This window comes from Grammomys surdaster, unplaced genomic scaffold (assembly GCF_004785775.1).
Source record: "Grammomys surdaster isolate TR1022 unplaced genomic scaffold, NIH_TR_1.0 210, whole genome shotgun sequence".
Classification (NCBI taxonomy): domain Eukaryota; kingdom Metazoa; phylum Chordata; class Mammalia; order Rodentia; family Muridae; genus Grammomys; species Grammomys surdaster.
In genome coordinates, this window is record NW_021604655.1 from 1,390,620 (window position 1) to 1,409,586 (window position 18,967).

The 18,967-nt window shown below is 47.0% G+C and overlaps 1 protein-coding gene across 1 annotated transcript in view; it reads right to left on the reverse strand.

Annotated features, from left to right (window-relative positions):
• The window catches only part of Ift43 (intraflagellar transport 43), a 39,358-nt gene extending 22,124 nt beyond the window's left edge, over window positions 1-17,234 (reverse strand). Inside the window, exons 1-3 of the mRNA XM_028771887.1 lie at window positions 17,181-17,234; window positions 14,939-15,031; window positions 8,008-8,176 (exon numbers count right to left, since the gene is read on the reverse strand). Of these exons, the coding sequence (XP_028627720.1) occupies window positions 8,008-8,176; window positions 14,939-15,031; window positions 17,181-17,234 (316 nt within the window). The remainder of the gene's footprint in view (window positions 1-8,007; window positions 8,177-14,938; window positions 15,032-17,180) is intronic.
• Window positions 17,235-18,967: the final 1,733 nt, after the last annotated feature.

The following is an 18,967-nucleotide window of genomic DNA, read 5'->3' on the forward strand; positions in this document are numbered from 1 at the left end:
AGAGAGAGAGAGAGAGAGAGAGAGAGAGAGAGAGAGAGAGAGAGAGAATGTGTATTGCACACCAGAAGAAGGTGCTGGATCTCTGGGCTAAAATTGCAGGTGATTCTGAACTGCCTGACAGAATCTAACAGAGGACTAAACCACTGACCCACCTCTCCAGCCCCTTCCCATTCTTTCTCAAACGACATGGGCTGAAAGCACCCATTGCTCCCAGGTGACAATGAACTGTCACAAAGGCATGGTGGAGTGTATCTCTCACTCAGGTGATCAACTTAGCACAAGGCTCTGTAGGAAAGCTTCCTGCCATTAGAACAGCACACCACCGATCTCTCCAACTCTTGAGACTTTTTAGATGAACTTTTCAGAGTGCTATACAAGCCGAGTGACACGGCTACCTATCTGCTGAAACAAAGTTTCAGGTGGATTTCGTAACAAAATCCACTGGGCATGTGAGGCAAAGAGATGCATGACCCACAGCGGAAATGTAAAGGCTAGGGAAACACTGCCCTCCCATGAACCAGACGGTGGAACTAACAGTCAGTGGTGCTAAAGAAACAAGTATAAATATGTTCAGGGGGCTGGAAAGATGGCTCAGAGGTTAAGAGCATATACTGCTCTTGGAGAGGACCCAGGTCAGTGCCCAGCACCCACATGGTAGCTCACAATGACCCATAAACTCCAGTTCCAGGAGATCCTCCTTACTCTTCTAACCTCTGAGGTCACCAGGCAAACCCATGATGCTCACACATACATCTAGGGGGAAAAACTGAGACACATTAAAAATAAGTAAGTATGTTAAAGGCTGTAAAGGAAAAGACGGGCATAAAAAACGAGTAGATAGGAAATCTAGGTGCAAAGCAGAAATTATGTGTTTAAAAATATGAGGGGGTGGGAAGCCAAATAGCAATTTAGTATTGAAATGCAAACTAACTGAATGAATGTGGTTTAATGGGTTTGACGGCAGCTCGAAAACAGCAGTGGGAATAAACTGAAGGGTAGATGATCTTGAAGATCAGCAGACAAGGCTTGATGTTTACAAGAGGGTACTAAATTAACAGTGCTTCATGGAAACGGGAGTGCAACTCACCTGAGAGGACGGCAAACCTCTCCCACGAGCAAGGAGAGAGATGTGAACGGAAAGCCGTTTAGGTGTATGACCATGTCACCATGAACACTTCCGATCTCGGAAGCTAAGCAGGGTTGGCCTGGTTAGTACTTGGATGAGAAAAGCTATCTGAGGAAAAACTGGCCTAAGAATTTCCAATCTGGTAAAACCCAAAACATAAATCTACAGATGTGAAAAATTCAGCAAATCTCAACACAATAAATATACAGAAAATAACATCAAGAAGCATCCCAGCCAAGGTGCTAAAAACTAAACATCGCAACATGCTGAACAAGCTCTCAACATGACCAAGGCTAGCCCTGAAATACCAATCCCCCTGCCTCTGCGCCTTCCTGCTGGGAACAGGAAAAGACTCACATATAAAACCACCATCACCATCTACAATGGAGGCCAGCCGCCAAAAGAATAGCAAGCTTGTTTTGAGACAGGGTCTCCCTATATACCCCTGGCTACCCTGAAACTCACTGCATAGATCAGGCTAGCCTCATAATTGCATTGACCTTTCTGTCTTTGCCTCCCAAGTTGTTGGGATTGGGAGAATTGTCCCCCCAAGCCTGGCTGATACTTCCAATTCTGCAGAAAAAGAAGAAAAGAAAAAACTTGGTCTAGAATTCTACATACAAAGGGAATATCTTTGAAGAGTAAAGATGCAATGAAAACACTTTCAGACAAATCAAGCAGAACAGTCCCTGGCAAACAAGAACCGCCAGGTGAGGGGAGTGTCCAGGCTAAGGAGAAACTATAGCTGATGGGAACCCTGTCATCAAAGGGAACCTAATGCTCTACCTAGGCTGAGACAACAGCATGTTTTACAGAGGTCATAATGAGCATGCTGTTGATAGCACACAAGAAGGAAGGGGACAGAGGGACTCACCGTGCAGGCACGGTCCCCACACTGTGTGCACTGCTGTAACTCCATGTAACTGCATGTCAGTTAGGGAATCATTTCCTACCTCCTAGAGCAGCTGCTGTAAGAATTAACATAAAAAGCTCCACACAAAAAGCCAATGGGAGAAGGAAGATGAGACATGACTCTATTATACTCGGTGAAAGTATATGACCAGAAATGTTCCTCTGGCACTGACAACATCAGCCTTAGTCAGGAGCCTTCTCATCTAAAGCACCATCTCTAAATGAGTGTCTTACCACCAGCCTGCTCCGCAGGAATTACTGGCATGCATACAGTGAGAAGAGGCCCAGCCTAGTGGGCTCACGGAGGCCTCGCAGCCAGCATCTCATGGTTCCTAAGCAGACTTAATAATCTGCACTCACTACACAGCCTCTCCATCTCCTAAATCCTGGCTTTCCCCCACAGCCTGTTTCTCTTGCAGCTCTTTCAAGCAGGGACAACTCCATCAAATTCTACTAAAAAAAATACCTCGAGCTTACTCCCCAAGCTCCTCTAGGCCCTGACTGACTTTTCTGAACAATTACAGAACATGTTTTCTGAGCTTGAACTATTCAATATAATTACAGCTCTTTTATTCTCCATCTTTGTCACTAAAAATGGTTGAGTTTTTATTGTCAACTTGACACAACCTAGACTCACCTGGGAAGAGGACACCTCAGCTGAGGAATTGCTTGGATCAGACTGGCCCGTGGCCATGTCTGTGGGTGTCTTGATTGATGACTGATGCAGAACAGCTTTGCCCACTGTGGGCGGCACCATTCCTAGGTAGGTGGGCCTAGGTGATGTAAAAAAGTTGGCTGAGCATGACTGGGTAAATGAGCCAGAGTGAGACAGTAAGCAGGGTTCCTCTATGGCTCCTGCCCTGACTTCCCTCAGTGGTGGACTATGACCTTGAAGTGTAAAGTTGAAACGGATCTTCTCCATCCCAAAGTTCTTTTAGTCAATGTTTTATCACAACAACACAAAGTAGCTAATACATTGACACGCCTGCCTCTCCACTAGCCGTTTCATTTGAAGCCACCTGTAACCTCACCGCTTCCTGAGATTCAAGTGACAATGACCTTGCTGCTTTTGAAACTCCAGTTAGAACCTGGAACTGTTCTGTATCCACTCTGAAATATCTAATTACCACAAACTGTAATGTCACTGATAAATTAAAAAAGAAAGAAAGAAAGAAAGAAAGAAAGAAAGAAAGAAAAAGAAAGAAAGAAAGAAAGAAAGAAAGAAAGAAAGAAAGAAAGAAAGACTTTAAGTACAAAGGAGGAAGGTTTGGTTTTGTGTGTTTACGGCTAATGATGTGAGTGGCATTCAGGCACCAGAACTCACAAAAGCATCCTGGGGAAGCCTGAAGCTTGGGGACTCGGCCTTGGCTCTGCCACATCATCCCCTATGGCTGCTCCAAATGCCTCCGTGCAGCTCCCTGCCAGCACACTCTCCATCCTAGACTATTTTCCAATATGGCTGCCAGATTTCTCTTCCTAGAAAAGTCAATAACATCTTTCTCCACTCCACACCTCTGTGTGGATCCACGGCATACAGAATAAGCCCCAGCTTTTCTCCATGGAGCATAAGGCCTATGTGCTGGCTGATCTTACGTCCACCTGACACACAAGCTAGAGTTGTCTGAGACAAGAAAACACTAATTGAGAACATGCCTCCATAAGATCAGGCTGCAGGCAAGTCTGTAGAACATTTTCTTAATCAGTGATTGATCAAGGGGGACCTAGTCCATTGTGGGAGGAGGCATCTCTGGACTGCTGGTCCTGGGTTCTATAAGAAAGCAGGCTGAGCAAACCATGGGAACCAAGTCAGGAAGCAGCACCCCTCCAAGGCCTCTGCTTCAGCTCCTGCCTCCAGGTCCCTGCCCTGTTGGGAGTTCCTGTCCTGAACTCCTTTGATGGTGAACAGTGATCTAGAAGTATAAGCCAAATAAACCCTTTCCTCCCCAACTTGCTTTTTTGTCATGGTGTTTCATCATAGCAATAGAAAGGCTAAGACCTTAGCCTGTGTTCAAATATGCTCTCCATGTGGCCTTCTGCTCATCCCACATCAGCGATTCCCATTCATTCACTTCTGTGCAGACCAGAGTCACTTCCTTTCTGAGGCCTTTACTAACTCCCAGGAGGCTGCGCTGCCTCTGTGATCTGGGTTCTGTTGTAATCTCCACATCCTCATCACTGTCTAAGTGTGTGGTTCTCAGCTAGAATGTGTTAGCTTAATAGTTTCTGTATTAGAAAGAACATATTAAATGTTAAAATTCTACTTAGAAATATATTTTAAAATATTTCATATATATTCATATATTTACATATTATATACACATACGGCTCAGCAAAATGGCTCAGTGAGTTAGAGACACTACAGTGCCTGAAGACTTGATTGAGTTTGAGATCCAGGATCCATATGGTAGAAGGAGAGAACTGCCTCCCACGAGTTGTCCTCTGATGTCTACATGCATGCTGTGACACCCATGCCCCTGTCCCCACCCACAAAATAAATAAATTTAAAAATATTGTGGTGGTTTTGCACACACACGGTGGGGGGGGGGGATAGTATGAGAGATTCTCCATAACCACTGGTTAAAAGAAAATCTAGAAAGGGGTACCAGAATGAGAGAAACTGGGGAGATGGAAGGAAAACAAGGGAAGAAACGAACTGAGAGAGATGCTAACGGGGATACGGCAGCTTATCATTTGGATTCTCCCAGCAAGCTCCCACTGCACTCACTTAGTGTGTGGTTTTGTCCAGGCACACACAGGCCTCTGACAGACCACTCCCCAGGATCTGTAGGAACGCCCCTATTGCTGGGTCCAGTAAACTGCCTTCCTGGACGCTTTGCGGTACGGCACACGGCCGACTCCTTCCTCCTTTCTGACACTCTCGCTTACCTTGGCTTGTATATACCCTGCTTTCCCCTCTCTTCTCTGTTCACACAACCACTTCTTATAGACTGTGGCTTACCTATGTGTTCTTTAACCGTGGGTCTGTCTCAGCTTCTGCCTGTTCCTTAGCTTGCCAAGGGGCTTCTTCCCTTCTGAGCGTGAGAACACAACTTCCACTCACCACTTGAATGTTAATGACACCAGCCTAGAGCTTGGCACGCTAAAGCACCACACAGCAAAGCATCCTGGGCGTCCAGCAAGGACCTTAAACAGGCACACCTCTACAGAACACAGAGCCCTCCTATGCTTCTTCTCTGCTCCTTTAACCAGAACCAGCAAGAGAGACTAGCAAGCACTGGCTCCAAGGCCAGAGGAAGCATAGCAGAAACATCTGGAGTTTACATTGGTGGGAGAACAGGCCTAAATAATTTCACAAATTAGATATACACTGGGAGAGGGGAAAAGTCAAAGAACATTATAAACATGTGATGAAGAGACCAGATTACACGGGGAAACACTTTTTTAAAGCGCCAATATTCAACTTGAACCCAAAGAATGATTAATAGTAAGACCAGCAAAGAGTAGGGAACAGCACTAGGGAGACAGCTCGGCAGGTAAGACTGCCTGCTGCGCAAACAAGGGAGCCTGGGTTTGGATCCCCAGCACCCATGTATTCAGAAAAGCCAGGCAGGTGGTATATGATTATAGCCCTATAGCCCTAGTGTTGGCAACGGAGACTGACAGACCTGGGAGCTCACTGGCAAGCAAGCCTAAGCAAAATAAGCTTCAGGTTCACTGAGAGACCTTATCACAAGGGCAAAAGGCATAGAAAGATAAGGAAGACACTTGACACCTTCTTTAGGCCTCTGCGTGGGCACATACATCTACCTGTGCATGTGAGCACACATGCAAAGAGGAAGGTTAATTACTTGTTCTATGGAAAGACAGCATCTGGGGGAGGGAAGAGTAGGTAGAGAATCACAGAAGTAAAATGAAGAGCTCAGCTCCCCTGTAACAGGTGACAGCTCTGAGGGAAGGCTGGAGCTGCATAAAGACCAACCTTGGGCAGTCAAGTATGAGTAACGTGTGCACGCGTGCATGGGCATGTGTGTGTGTGTGCGTACACAGGGTTAGGGTTAGGGTTAGGGTTAGGGTTAGGGTTAGGGTTACACACACACACACACACAAATGGGTTTTACTATGTAGCCTTGACTAGTGTGGAACTCCCTATGTAGATCAGGCTGACCTCAAACTTAAAGCAATTCCCCTGCCTCAGCCTCCTGAGTACTGGGATTTTAGGCATGAGCTACAATACACAGTTAGAATTTTTTTTTTAATCTTCTGAGAACAATGGGTGTCTATTAAAGGAAAAATGTTTTTTCTGAGGTGCTAGCATGGAACTCGGGGTGAGGCACATTTTGAACTGCTCCTTCAGCCCCATCAAAGGCTTCTGAATGTGAACTAATGTGCATCAGTATGGGGACAGCCCTAGCGGAGCCCCAGGAGCCTGGGCACATACATGGAAGGATGGGGAAGGACCATTACAAGGCTACTCCCACAGGACCAAGGTGACACTGTAGTGGCTCACACTATTTCCCTACTTCCACTCTGCTTGCCTCACAGAATGCTATTTGGAGGCAACGCTTCCAAGGATCCTGCTTTGGAATCCCCAACTAAACACAAGTTGGTTCTCATTACAACACAAGCATCATTACCGTGCAAAGCTTCACCAACCAAAAAAAGACTCTGAACACGAGCCAGCAGTGCACTGGTTCCTAGAGGAGCCACACCAAATTCAGAGTTACAGCAGGGTGAGATTCTTGGGCCCACCTCAGAGGTTTCTAGACCATGTGACACAAGGATGAGAGAAAGTCTAAGGGCACTGGTGACCCCCCAGCACAAGCCAAATGAACCTGCCACACTCTGTCCCTGCCTCCAGAATGCCTGTCCCTTTCCATGAGAAATCTCCCTTTCTCTTCTGGTGTTAACTGGATCTCAGCTCAAACTGGGCTTCCTCCTGGAATCTTTCTAGGTGCCCCTAAGACTGAGAGCTTCACAGCTGGCCTTCTCTCTCATTCTACTTTCACCTGTCACAACTTCTCTGTAGGCTCCCAGACCAAGGTTCTAGAACACAGTGGTGACCATGAATATATAAGATCTGGCACACAAAGAAAGCTTCCAAACAAACTTCATCAGCGGATGAATGAATGGTAACTTTTATCTAAGGCTCCCCCCCCACCCCCCACCCCCAATCACCAAGGTCACTCCTGCCCTCCTCATTTCCTCCTCATGCCCTCAGAACTACTAAAGGATGTGTCAACAGCTGAGGATTATTCTTTGGAAGGTAGACAAGCACTAGAAAACAACTGGCCAATAGTTTGGGCAGGCATGTTCACAGAGGAGACAAAATGGGTCTCCAGTGACAGACTCTCTCCAAAGAGTTCCCACCCAAATGCTCTTTTGTTTTGTTTTGCTTTGCTTTGTTTATTTGTTTTTGGGGAGGCTGCCCTAAAGATCAGTTACTTCTGTGAAATATGAACACTTCTGACTCTTGACCAGAACTGCAAATTTACGAAAAATTGATAGCAGGTTCCAATTCTCATGACTCGGAAAAATGTCACTAGTAGCTGCATGTGTCAGACACTGTGCCTTCTCTCGGTTAACCCAGAGGCACTGTGAGATAAGTACCACTCAGGAGGCGAGGAAGCAGGCTTAGTGTGGTGAAGTAACTTGTACAGATACACATAGCACATGGCACAGCTGAGATCAGAGGCAAAACAACAATCCTCACCTTATCAGACAGATAAAGACAACAGACAACTTACTGACACACTGGACTAAGCTCTGGTGTGTACTTCTGCCTAAACACAGAAGAGGAAGAGAATCGAAGAGAGCTTGGTGAACGCCAAGCTCCATGGCACATGGATGAAGCCAAGAAGACAGTGGGCAGGCCCACGGCATCCAAGAAGCTTTGAGCCAACACTGCAGCCGGGGATGGAGATGCTGATTCTAAATCATCAGCTTTCCCCTGACAGGACATTCCCGCCCACACAGAGCGAGGCTCAGTTGGGGATGGGTCAGTGATGTACATCTGCCCACCCAGAGGGAGAGCCGGAGCCCAGGCATCCGAAGCATGACATAACTATGAAGAGTGGAGAACGCATTCCTTGTGAGCAGCTCCGAATCGAATTCCCTGCATCCCTGTTTGGCGACGTTATCAGAGGCATCCTTCAGCCCACCCGCCGATTGGAGAAGAGGCTACGAAAAAGGCTGAAAAATGTGACCAATCATGAGAGTTATTTTTGTGAGAAAGGAGAAAAATGTCACCAAAAAGGGTCAGTAGATAACCCTATTGGGCTGAAAATAACTACTCTGCTGGCAGGCCAGTCAGGGAACAGGCAGAGGGCGAGGGACGTCATGCAAAGAGCCACGGGAGCGCTGGCCGGGTGAGGTGGCTGGGGATGAGGAAATTGGCCTAATTTGGGAACATGAGTCCAGCAGCATTTCTCGGATTCCTGGGCAAGATTCTGGCTAACTTTGAGCTCTGTGTCCTCGGGAGAAACAACGAGGGCATGTGGGGGCAGAAAAGGAACAGCTGGATTCCAACTCTGCTCCGCACAGCTAGACCAATAAGGGGGAACCAAAGGAGGACTCTGAGGAAGGCTCCAGGATAATTCCCCCACCCCTGGCCTCTCTGCTCTCTCCTAAAGCCCCTTCTCCACAGGGAGGTCTTGCACATCCGCCAGCAGGGCAGGTAGGAGAGGGCTCGGAGTAGCTGGCTACCAGCATGAGCTACGGCTCTGGAGGAGTTATCAGCCTCTCAAGTCCTGAGGTGATGACACCTATTTCAAGAGGTACCTTGAGGCTTTACAGGTTGCTGCACAGACTTAGCAGACAGGTAGCAACTGTTTCCACGGAGCCTCTGATCTCTATCTACAAAAATAAAGAAAAAAGCCACCTTATATAAGCATGGGAGAGACACACATCCGTGGCCAAACCAGCCTTGCAACGGTTTTTTGTTTGTTTGTTTGTTTTCTTGGTTTTTGTTTTTTTGTTTTTTTGTTTTTTGTTTTTTGCTGAAGACTACTTTTGCCCAAACTGAGCGTAACATAACTGGATGGCCCAGGGCTTTTCTCAAAGGAGTTACGTAAGAATCATTTGAATCAGAAGAATGGCTTGTTGGGTAGAGACTGCTGGTTTTCCTCAAACACACTGTAGAATTAGAGGGCTTCCAGCAAAGTCCTCTCCTAATTTAAATTTCTGACAACTGAAATTGATTTCAGTTGATTTGCAAACTGAACTAACTTCCCACCTGATCCAAGTCTGATCTGTGACCAGTCTCTCTCTCTCTCCCTCCCCGCTCCCCCCACCCCCACGATGGTCCTGAGCCTCCTCAGGGTTCCACATTCCACTGCTAGATGCTTCATTACCTACTACGCTTGCATTGCCCAATTTTATCTTCACGACAGACCTAAAAAAAGCAGGCACAAGTCTGGGGCTGTGGCAACAGCTAGCTTGGTAAAGTAAGTGCCTGCCACACAGACATGAAGACCTGTGTTCAATCCCCAGCAGAGAACCCACATAAAAATCAGATACAGTGGTGTGGCTCACATCTGTAAACCTCAGGGGGTGGAGGGTGAGGAAGTCAGGACAGACCCGCCTATGCCTGGGGCTGACTGGCCAGGCAAGCCTAGCTGACTTGATGAGATCCCGGGTGTGAGTTCAGCAAGAGACCATGTCCCAAAACACAAGATGGAGAGTGATCAAGGAAGAAACCCAATTAACATCAACCTCTGGCATGCATACGCTCACGTGAACAAGTCCATACATCAGAGTCAGACAGACAAACTGACACAGAAAATATGGCACAATCTCAATGCACTCCACACCAGTAACATGACAAAGGAGCTCAACTTCCTGTTAATTCAGGAAAATTAGGCAGTTGTGTGTTCTTTGAAATCAGAAGAATGACCAGGCAAACCAAAAGACCTTTCTTCTTCTCTCGGTGTGGGCCTGGGTTCCAACACTTGGGTGGAGCCACGTGTACTCCATGGGGAGAAAGCCACTGAATAGTGACCAAAATGGCAGAGAGAAGACAAGCAGAGGGAGGGTTCACCGGGCAACTCACTCAGGCACACAGGACACAGGATACAGCACACAGGACACAGCACACAGGACACAGGGCACACGGAGCCCCACACAACGGTAAGGAGCTGGAGGGGGATGTGGGGAAGGGAGCTAGCCAAAAATACAATTCTTCCCTTCCTTATCCAGTCTATTTAAAAATTCTAATTTTGGGGTGGGGAAAAGGGAAGGGTTTCTCTGTGTAGCCCTGGTTGCCTTGGATCTTACTCTGTAGACCAGGCTGGCTTCAAACTTTCTGAGATCTTCCTGCCTCTGCCTCCCAAATCCTGGGATTAAAGGTATGCAGGTATACCACCAATGCCCAGGTAAAAAATTCTAATTTTTAACATCAAGTTACTTTGTATCAACATCTCCCACCCCGTCTGTCTGCGCCTGTGTCTGTCTCTATACTGGTGGATGGCAGGTAGTTCTGACCTGCTTTCCACCTTAGTTTTGGACATAGGGTCTCTCACTGAACCTGGAGCTCACTGGTTGGCTCATCAATTGACCCTCCTGTCTCCACCTTCTAGTGCTGGTGTTACAACACCACTGAGCCTGGCCTTTCTGTGGGTGCAGAGGATCTAACACAGGGCTCCTCGTGCTCACGTGTGTGATGGTCTGAAGGAGAAAGGCCAGCACAGACTCTTCTGTTTGAATACCCAGTCCTCAGCTGGTGGAATGTTTGGGAACAATCAGGAGCTGTGTCATGGGGAGGGCTGGGCCTTGAGGCTACAAAAGACTCAAGTCCTCTCCCCCCGACCCTTTCTGCCTCCTCGGGATGAGAGACCCTGGGGAGGACACAGGGCAGACGTGGAAGGGTCTGGGGAGAGAATAGGAGGAGGAAATGATGTAATTACAATCTCAAAACTTATTTTTTTTAATGTGAACTCTCAGATGCTGCTCTAGCCCCATGCTTGCCTGTCTAGGCTTTCCACTATGATGGCAATAAACTCATATTCCTCTGAAATCATAAGCCCAAGATAAACCCTTCTTCCATAAGTTGCTTTGGTCATGAAGTTTTATCATGACAACAGTGGAGTAACTAATACTTGTGGTAAGCATCTTACTGGCTGAGTTGGCTCGCAGACCATCAGGTTAGCTCATAGCCTACTCCACAGCCATTCATACCCACTCACGAAGAAACACCAGTGCCCTGGGTAAAAGCTCCCCTAAGACTCAGAGTGGTAGCTATAAGACCCATTCTGACTGTATTAAAAGCCCTCGGGAACGGTGGTGGTGAATGCCTTTAATCTCAGCACTCAGAAATCAGAGGCAGGTGGATCTCTGTGAGTTCAAGGATAGCCAGGTCTATAGATCAAGTTTCCAGGACAGCCAGACCTACACAGAGAAACCCTATCTCGAAAAACCAAAATAAATAAATAAATAAATTAATTAATTAAAAATAAAGCTCTCTTGAAAGCTAGGACAGTTGTAAAACTGTGTGCTGACCAATAAAAGGCAGCTAGTCATATACTCCCCAAGTCCTCTGGCTACTGTTTCCTGATTGAAAGGGGACATCCAGGGGACACGCCCAGAACTCTTCCTGCCTAGAACACAGGTCCAACCCCTGAACAATCATCAGCTGGAGACCCTGAGAACTAAAGCCACAAGCTTCCCACAGCACAGCAGGAAACCAGGATGATACAGGACAGTGTGCCAGGAGCACATCCCTCGGTCCTCCCCTTGGTCCTCCACCAAACTCCTCAAAAGTCAGGCCAGAGGAAAGCACAGCTGCATGTAGCCAAATTCAGGGCTAACAGACACAAAGGGATGTCTGGAAATCATCTCCAAACACCACAAGTTCAAAACTCAGGAGGAAATGGGCACCATGCAGACCAAGAAAGTCTGCTAGGGCATTAAAGTAAGATGTGGCCAGACACAGAGGCACATGCCTGCAATCCTAGTACTCAAGAGACTGAGACAGAAAGGCCATGAAGTTTGAGGCCAACCTGACCTTCAAAGCAAAACTTTCTCAAAAACAAACAAGCCAGCAAACAAAAAGTAAGACGTGATAGGCGTGGTGGTACACTCCTTTAATCCCAGCACTCGGGAGGCAGAGGCAGTCAGATCTCTGAGTTTCAGGCCAGCCTGGGCTACAGAGTGAGTTCCAAGACAGCCAGGGCCATGCAGAGAAACTCCATTGCATAAAACCAAAGAAGAAATGAGGAGGAGGAGGAAGAGGGAGAGGAAGAAGAAGAGGAGAAACTATCGGCAGTAGACACAAGCTGGGAACAGGAGCACATGCCTGTAACTCTAGCTGCTCAGAGGCTAAAGCAAGAGGACGGCAAGTTCAAGGCCAACCTGGGCAAGTTAGTGAGATCATTTTATTATGGAAGGAAGGGAGGGAGGGACAGAGGGAGGGAGGAAGAGAGGGAGGAAGGAAGGAAAAAGAGAAAGAAAAGAAATAGCTGGGGTATTGCTAGTGGTCAAGCACTTGTCTAACACAGGCAGAGGCCTGGGTTCCATCCCCAGCACTACAAATAGAAAGACAGGCAGACAAATGGCAATGAACTGGACAGGCCTAGTCACCCGTAAAAAGCCAGCACCAGTACGCTGGCCAACAACTGCCACACAGAAACGCCAGCTCACTGGTCTCACCAGGAAGAACTTCTGATTTCCCAGGGAAACCCCAAATCCCAGTTTTTCTGTCAGGTTTCTCAATTTTATAAGTATTAACCTTTTTTTTTTTTTTAAGTTTAAGTGTTTAAATCAAGTACAATGTGACTGCAGCTTTAGCACGAAGCCTCTGGAGATAAAGTGCTTGCAGTACAGGCCTGGGGTCCTGAGTTCAATCCCCAGGACCCACGATAGAAGGAGCCAAGGCCTGGATGGCTTTGTGTGCCACCACAGGGGCCTGCCCACCCACTGCACCCCTTCAACAGGACCAGCAGAGAGCAAAGACTCATCCACCCCTAATGTGCTGAGTGAAAGAGAGCTTCCACAGTGCCTTTTAGTTTACCAGAACGCTTAAATACAGAGCTCCCTTGATCCTCACATTCATCTAACCGGCCGTGGTCACCATGTGACAAATGACGAAACGGAGGATTCCGGAGATTAGCGGATTTAAGATCCAAGCCCTTAGAAGAGCCAGTGGCAAGCCCTGTGTCTGTCTCCCTGCTTCCTTCTTCCCCGTCCCAACTCCACCGCCTCACTTTAAAATAACTATTTATTCAAAACTAATTCCTACTGAACTCTAAAGTGACAGCAGCCTGACAGTCCCCAGGTACCACATTTATATTTTTAGGGATATCTCCACTGAATAAAGCTAATGAGGAGATAAAAATAAACATGTCAAGTAATGGGCTCAGAACTGGGTGTAAATGGGCACAAGTCCTAGATCTAATTTTAGAATTAAACAACAAAAAGTCTCACACAACACAGTGAGTATCTGGTCCTATGAGAGGCTGCCCAGGCAGCTTCAAGCCCCGCTGACACAGGAAGGGGAGGGTGGCACTCCAGAATCCTGCTGCGCACCCTGCTTCCAAGGGACCTCTCAGAAAAAATGCTAAGAACCAGAATCAGCAATAGTTGTGCATTACACACACACACACACACACACACACACACACACACACCCCACACACACCCTAGACTGTCAGCATCTTAAAAGATCAGGCCGTGCTGATCTGTACCCTGCCAGCATCAGCCAGCTCTGATAAGATACCAGTTATCCCTTTACAGTGGTCATGTGACCTGCAGGCCCACTACCCTCCTGGCCGAGGGTCTTCCTGCTGCTGAGGGAAGGGTCAGCTGGCATACTTTATGTGCTGGCATTGAGGTTACAATTATAACTCCTCATGCCCATGCCTCTACAGCAAGTGGGAAAATGAGACACATGTGGACAGGGCCACATAAAGAGCTTAAGAAAACCGTGACATCGTTTCTGATGCCCACTCATGTGATCCGTGAGTACAGCGTGTCTGTTTTATGTGCACCTGCATGGTCTGCCAGGCTTCTCAGCTCCTGCTTCCTCAGACACCGTGAACTGTTGAGTGAGACAGCTGCCAAGAAGCTAGGTTTCCTACTGTCTGGTGACTCACTTCTAGTGGAGCAGAGAGACGTGGAAGACTACAGTCAGCAAATAACTCGGCCTGCCCTAAGGAAGGTGAGTACTGCAGGAGACGGCAGCCCTAAGAAGACGGCCTACAGAGGTCAGCGAGACCCTGGAAAGGCAAAGACTGCACAGAGGAAGAGGGCTGAGTGAACCCCAATTGTAAACAGCTCTGTTCATGGATTTCCCACCCTTCACAAAGAAGCTGGATCATTCCCCTAAGATCGAGGCCTCTTGGGAAAGTTTGCAGAAGGCAGAAGCAGCCCAAGCCCCTTCCTGCTGGGAACTGGAGGAGACAGTGGTCGCTGCTTGCAGCAAACCTCCAGCCGTGTGATCCACCCTTTCCCACTTTTAGGTGCACCTTCCTGACAGCTTCCCAGTGCTTCACTTCAGATGGCATAAGAAGCTCTACAGAGCTGGGGATGGACTCAGATTGATGGAGTGTCTGCCCAGCATGCACAAAGCCCTAAGCCTGATCCCAGTACCTGCCAACCACAGGGCAAGCTCTCCTGAACTGGAGGAAGGAGATTCAGTAATTCAGGGTCATCCTCAGCTACATGTGAGTTCCACACCAGCCTGGGCTACTTGAGACCCTGTTTTTAAAATAAAAATAAAAATTGTACACTATGAATATGAGAAAAAATGTCTGGAAGCCAGTATGGTCTCAAAAGAAAGATGTTCCCAGTAGGACAAATGTCCTCAAAGGGAACTTCCAAATCGAGACACATAGAAAGGCTGGCATTCCAAACAAATATAGGATACCACAGCCCTGCTCATTAAGGTTTCATTGATTCTTAACGAGCATTTGTCCATGACTTCCTGTTTCCTGTCTCGGTAACACTCACCTCTGCAGTCTGAGTCAATGAAGAATTTTTGCTGTTGAAGGAATTCTCAGGCTGAGTGGACTCCTGTTGAGCTCGGCGTCCCATCTTGGCCCCCTGAAAGGAGAGACGGAGAGTACAGCTAATCCAGTGTCATTTGAGGCCCTGTGGGTATAACATACAGGGAGCCAGGACTGGAGTCTTACAGCACGGCAGAGAACAGGAATCACACACACACACACACACACACAAATCAATATAAATATATCACATGGATATATTCATAGAGAATTCTCCAAACCCTTATGAAAAAGTACCCAAGTCAGTTCTACTTAGTAAAATAGGAAACACACAGGCTATTGATCATGAGATTTTCAACAGCCATAGTTAACAGCAAAAGCCAAGTCACTATTCTGTCCATGACACACAGTTAGAAATGCAGCTAGCCTGGACAGAGACCTCAAGCCATCTAGCTCAGAGCTGATGGTAAAGGCTCCCACATTCCTAGACTTGAGACAGCTAACAGGCTTTAAGAGAGAATTCCTCAATTCTATGGCAGTTGAGTAATCCAGACACCTCTTGCTCTGCTGGCTAGATGTGCATCTACAGGGAGCCCCACCACAGGAATGCTGAGACAGCGCCTTTGGAAACTAAGAGCAAGCACCTCAGGATTCTGAGTCAACAGATGAAACATGTGCAGGTGTCCCCCAGCCCTCCAAGTGGGTAGGGGCTCTGTCTCCAACATTCCGCAGAACAAAAGAAAACTCTGAGGCACACACGTTGAAGAGTGTCTGTGTGATCATTTACTTAAGACAAAACAAAAGTAGCATCAGCAGAGTATCTTCAGGTCTCATTACCATGGCTGTATTCCAGTCTCAAGACGGTATGGACAAAGACTGAGACCGACGCCATTTTATAGAAAAGGAAACCAAGGCCCAGAAAGGTGATTAAGTAACAAAGTCTTCTTTGGAATTAAAATCCTGTGTTTGTCCCACATCCCATGACACCCCACTGAAAACTCAGTGCTAAGTGTTCTAAGAAGGCAGATGAGGTTTTTAGGAGACCCACATTAAAAAAAAAAACACTAAAGTGGAATCTGGGCTTCCAATTGCAATCACCAACCCTTCAAGTTACAATGTCAGTCTTTTCAAGTTTCAAGGGTGATGGGAGCAATCTTTCTGATAATACAGTTCATTTCCTTCTCTAGAAAGGTACCCTCTTTTGCTTGTCCAAATATCTGATCCTACAGTAGTTATGTTACACTAAAATCAATGATCCTGAGTGTAAATGCTGTTGACAAGCGACTTCTCTAACAGCCGTTGATGTCTGAGACTATTTGACAACACAGAAAATCTGAGATCACGTATTTTAAGGGTAGTCTTTTTATTGTCCTTCTCCCTGATACACAGTAGGGCTCACTACATATGTGTGGAGAAAATGATAAAGGTCACTAAATTCACATCCTGGGTACCAAAAAGGTTTGTGTGTCAGAAAGACCTGGTGGCCTAATGCCCTTAGCTTTTTAAAAAACTCTGCTCTATCTTCAACCAATTAGTTTCTGCCCCTTTTATCTCCCTCCAACAGGTGCCTCTCTAGCACCTTGGAGGGCATAAGATGGTACCAAGGCTCTTCAAAACACCTGAGATTTTACATCAGAAACCAAGGCATTGCCATGTGGCCCAATGTGATCTCAACCGTCTCTAAAGGCTATCGAGACCTGGTGGGGGCTGTGACAGTAAGAAAACACTGGCTATAGGTCTTTAATCAAGTTCTATTATGTACAGGCTAAACGCCGGTCATAGGCTGGGAGGAAACAACAGCGAAGGTCAGGAAGAATTACCCCATTTCACCCGCACAGCAACACGTCCATTCTACTAGCATGGAGGTCGAGGCTAGGTGCATTCTGGCCCATCCACAGTTCTGTTACTATTTATTCACACCCCCTGCCACTCCCCACACACATATAATAAATTGGAGTATTGATTTCCAATCCTGGGAGAGCAGAGATTACAGAGAGCATGAGGAAAGGACGTCTCCAGCCAGCTCTCTTCCCAGCCTCCTTCAGAACTTCCGGGGCCTAGACTTCCCGGGAGAAAACTCCAGGGCGGGAGCGGGCGTGGTCGGGGCGGGGGCAGACCCTCCGTTAAGGTGGAATTCGCACTCGGGCGGTTGGGCCGGGGTCTGTCCCAACTCCGGGCTTCTCAGAGAGCCGGGCCATTTGTCCCACCCGCCGAACCGGACCCCAGCCCCCAGCATAGCTCCTCACGGAGGTGGCCGAGCTGCGACGTCTCTCCTCGCCCAGGTCCAGTAAATCGTCCATCGCCGCGGCTGCTGATGTCACTTCCTGGAAACAGGCGTCTCCGTCGCGTCCCTAACAACGACCCCGCCCTTCCATCCCAGTATTTAAAGAGTCCGCCTCACAGTTCCTAGGTCCTGTGTGTCACATTCCAGTTGAAACCAGACCTTTCTTACACCAACTTTGCCTGACTTCGGAGAAAACAAAACAAATCTCCAGATAGCAAGATCCTCTAAAGTTGCTCCAGGGAGGTGTTAGCCCCGGGGACTGCCCACATTTGTAACTCTGATTAAAATCGTTTGTGAGCCGAAGCGCCGCTCTCAGTGATTATTCGGAGCCCTCATATTCACAGTGTACAAAGGTCTTCAGAGTTACTGTTCAAGGATAGATGTGCGGTGTTATTTCCATTTGACAGATGAGCACTAATGTAATAAACGGTTTACAAAATTTACAATGACTTGCAAAAAAGCGGTGTATGTGATTTCTGCCTTCAAGAAGTTTATTGAAAGCAGTCGCACACGGTGATACATACCTGTAATTCTAACACTTGGGAGGTTAGAGAGCAGGAAATTTTTAGTTCAGTATCATCCTCAGTTATACAGTGAATTTGAAAGGTGGGGCTTGGTGACATGAAACTCTGACTTTGAAAACAACGTTTATATAGAGGCCAGATTAAAGTATCCAACACTCAAGTACTAATCACTTTCGAAATTATAAACATAGCCAAGCATGGTGAGAGGGGCCACAATCCCAGCTTGCTACTTAGAAGGATGAAGCCAGTGGATTACTTATGCCTAGAAATTGGACTCCAGTTTTGACAACATAGTGAGACTCCTTTTCAAAAGAAATAGAAATGAAGGTATATTAGTGGGGTTCTTACTTAATCTGAACAATTCCACAAAGTGGAGAGCAATGACTCCTCTAATCAGCAAGACAGATAGCTTGAGGAAAAGAACTCCAGACCGGGGCGTTGAGTCAGCCTTTGTAACACACATGTTACTGCAGTGGTTTCCAGCACAGAATGGTTGTCAGCCATTCTCCTAGGCCTGCAGAAGGAGATAGCCCATGGATTCCCAGCCTAGGGGGTAGTCAGGTTGTGTCTTCATTGATTCATCTGACCAGTTCTTGGCATTTTCCACAGAAAATGGAACGTGGATCGCCACAGTTTAAAAGACATTGGAAGGGCTGCCCCTAAAGCTTAATGACAAACACTGCTACCCAGCAAGCGACACTCAAGGTTTCAGTCTCCCTCTTACTAAGATTAAGCATTTTCATGCCCAGTGACACCGGCCTGCTAGTTGGAGGAATTGATTTCTCAGCCTAGCCTTGCTTGACCTCAGTTTCCTCTCTTGGAACAACCTTCAACAATTTCTTCTGAGATCCTTACTGGCTTCTGGGTGAGAATATTTTGTTAGATTTTAATCAGATGGAACAATCATTGCCAAAAATCTAAGCCAGCTTGGGTATAGGCACCAACTATTTTCTTGTTCCTTCTTCTTTGGCACCGCTTGTGCAAGAAGGGATTAATGTTTGGATTTTTCAACTTCTTGTAAACTCCCGCCCACTTCTACCCCAACTCCGAGAAAACAAAGGGTGAATGGTACTCACCCTGGGCATAGAGAATCCTCAGCAAGCAGGGGCTGGCAAGCTACTTGAATCACTTGAGAAGTGAGTTTTAAAACATAGCAGCTGTTAAGACACTGGAGTGAGAGAGATGGTGTGTAGCCCAGAAGAGAATTCCTTCAATAGTTATGCCC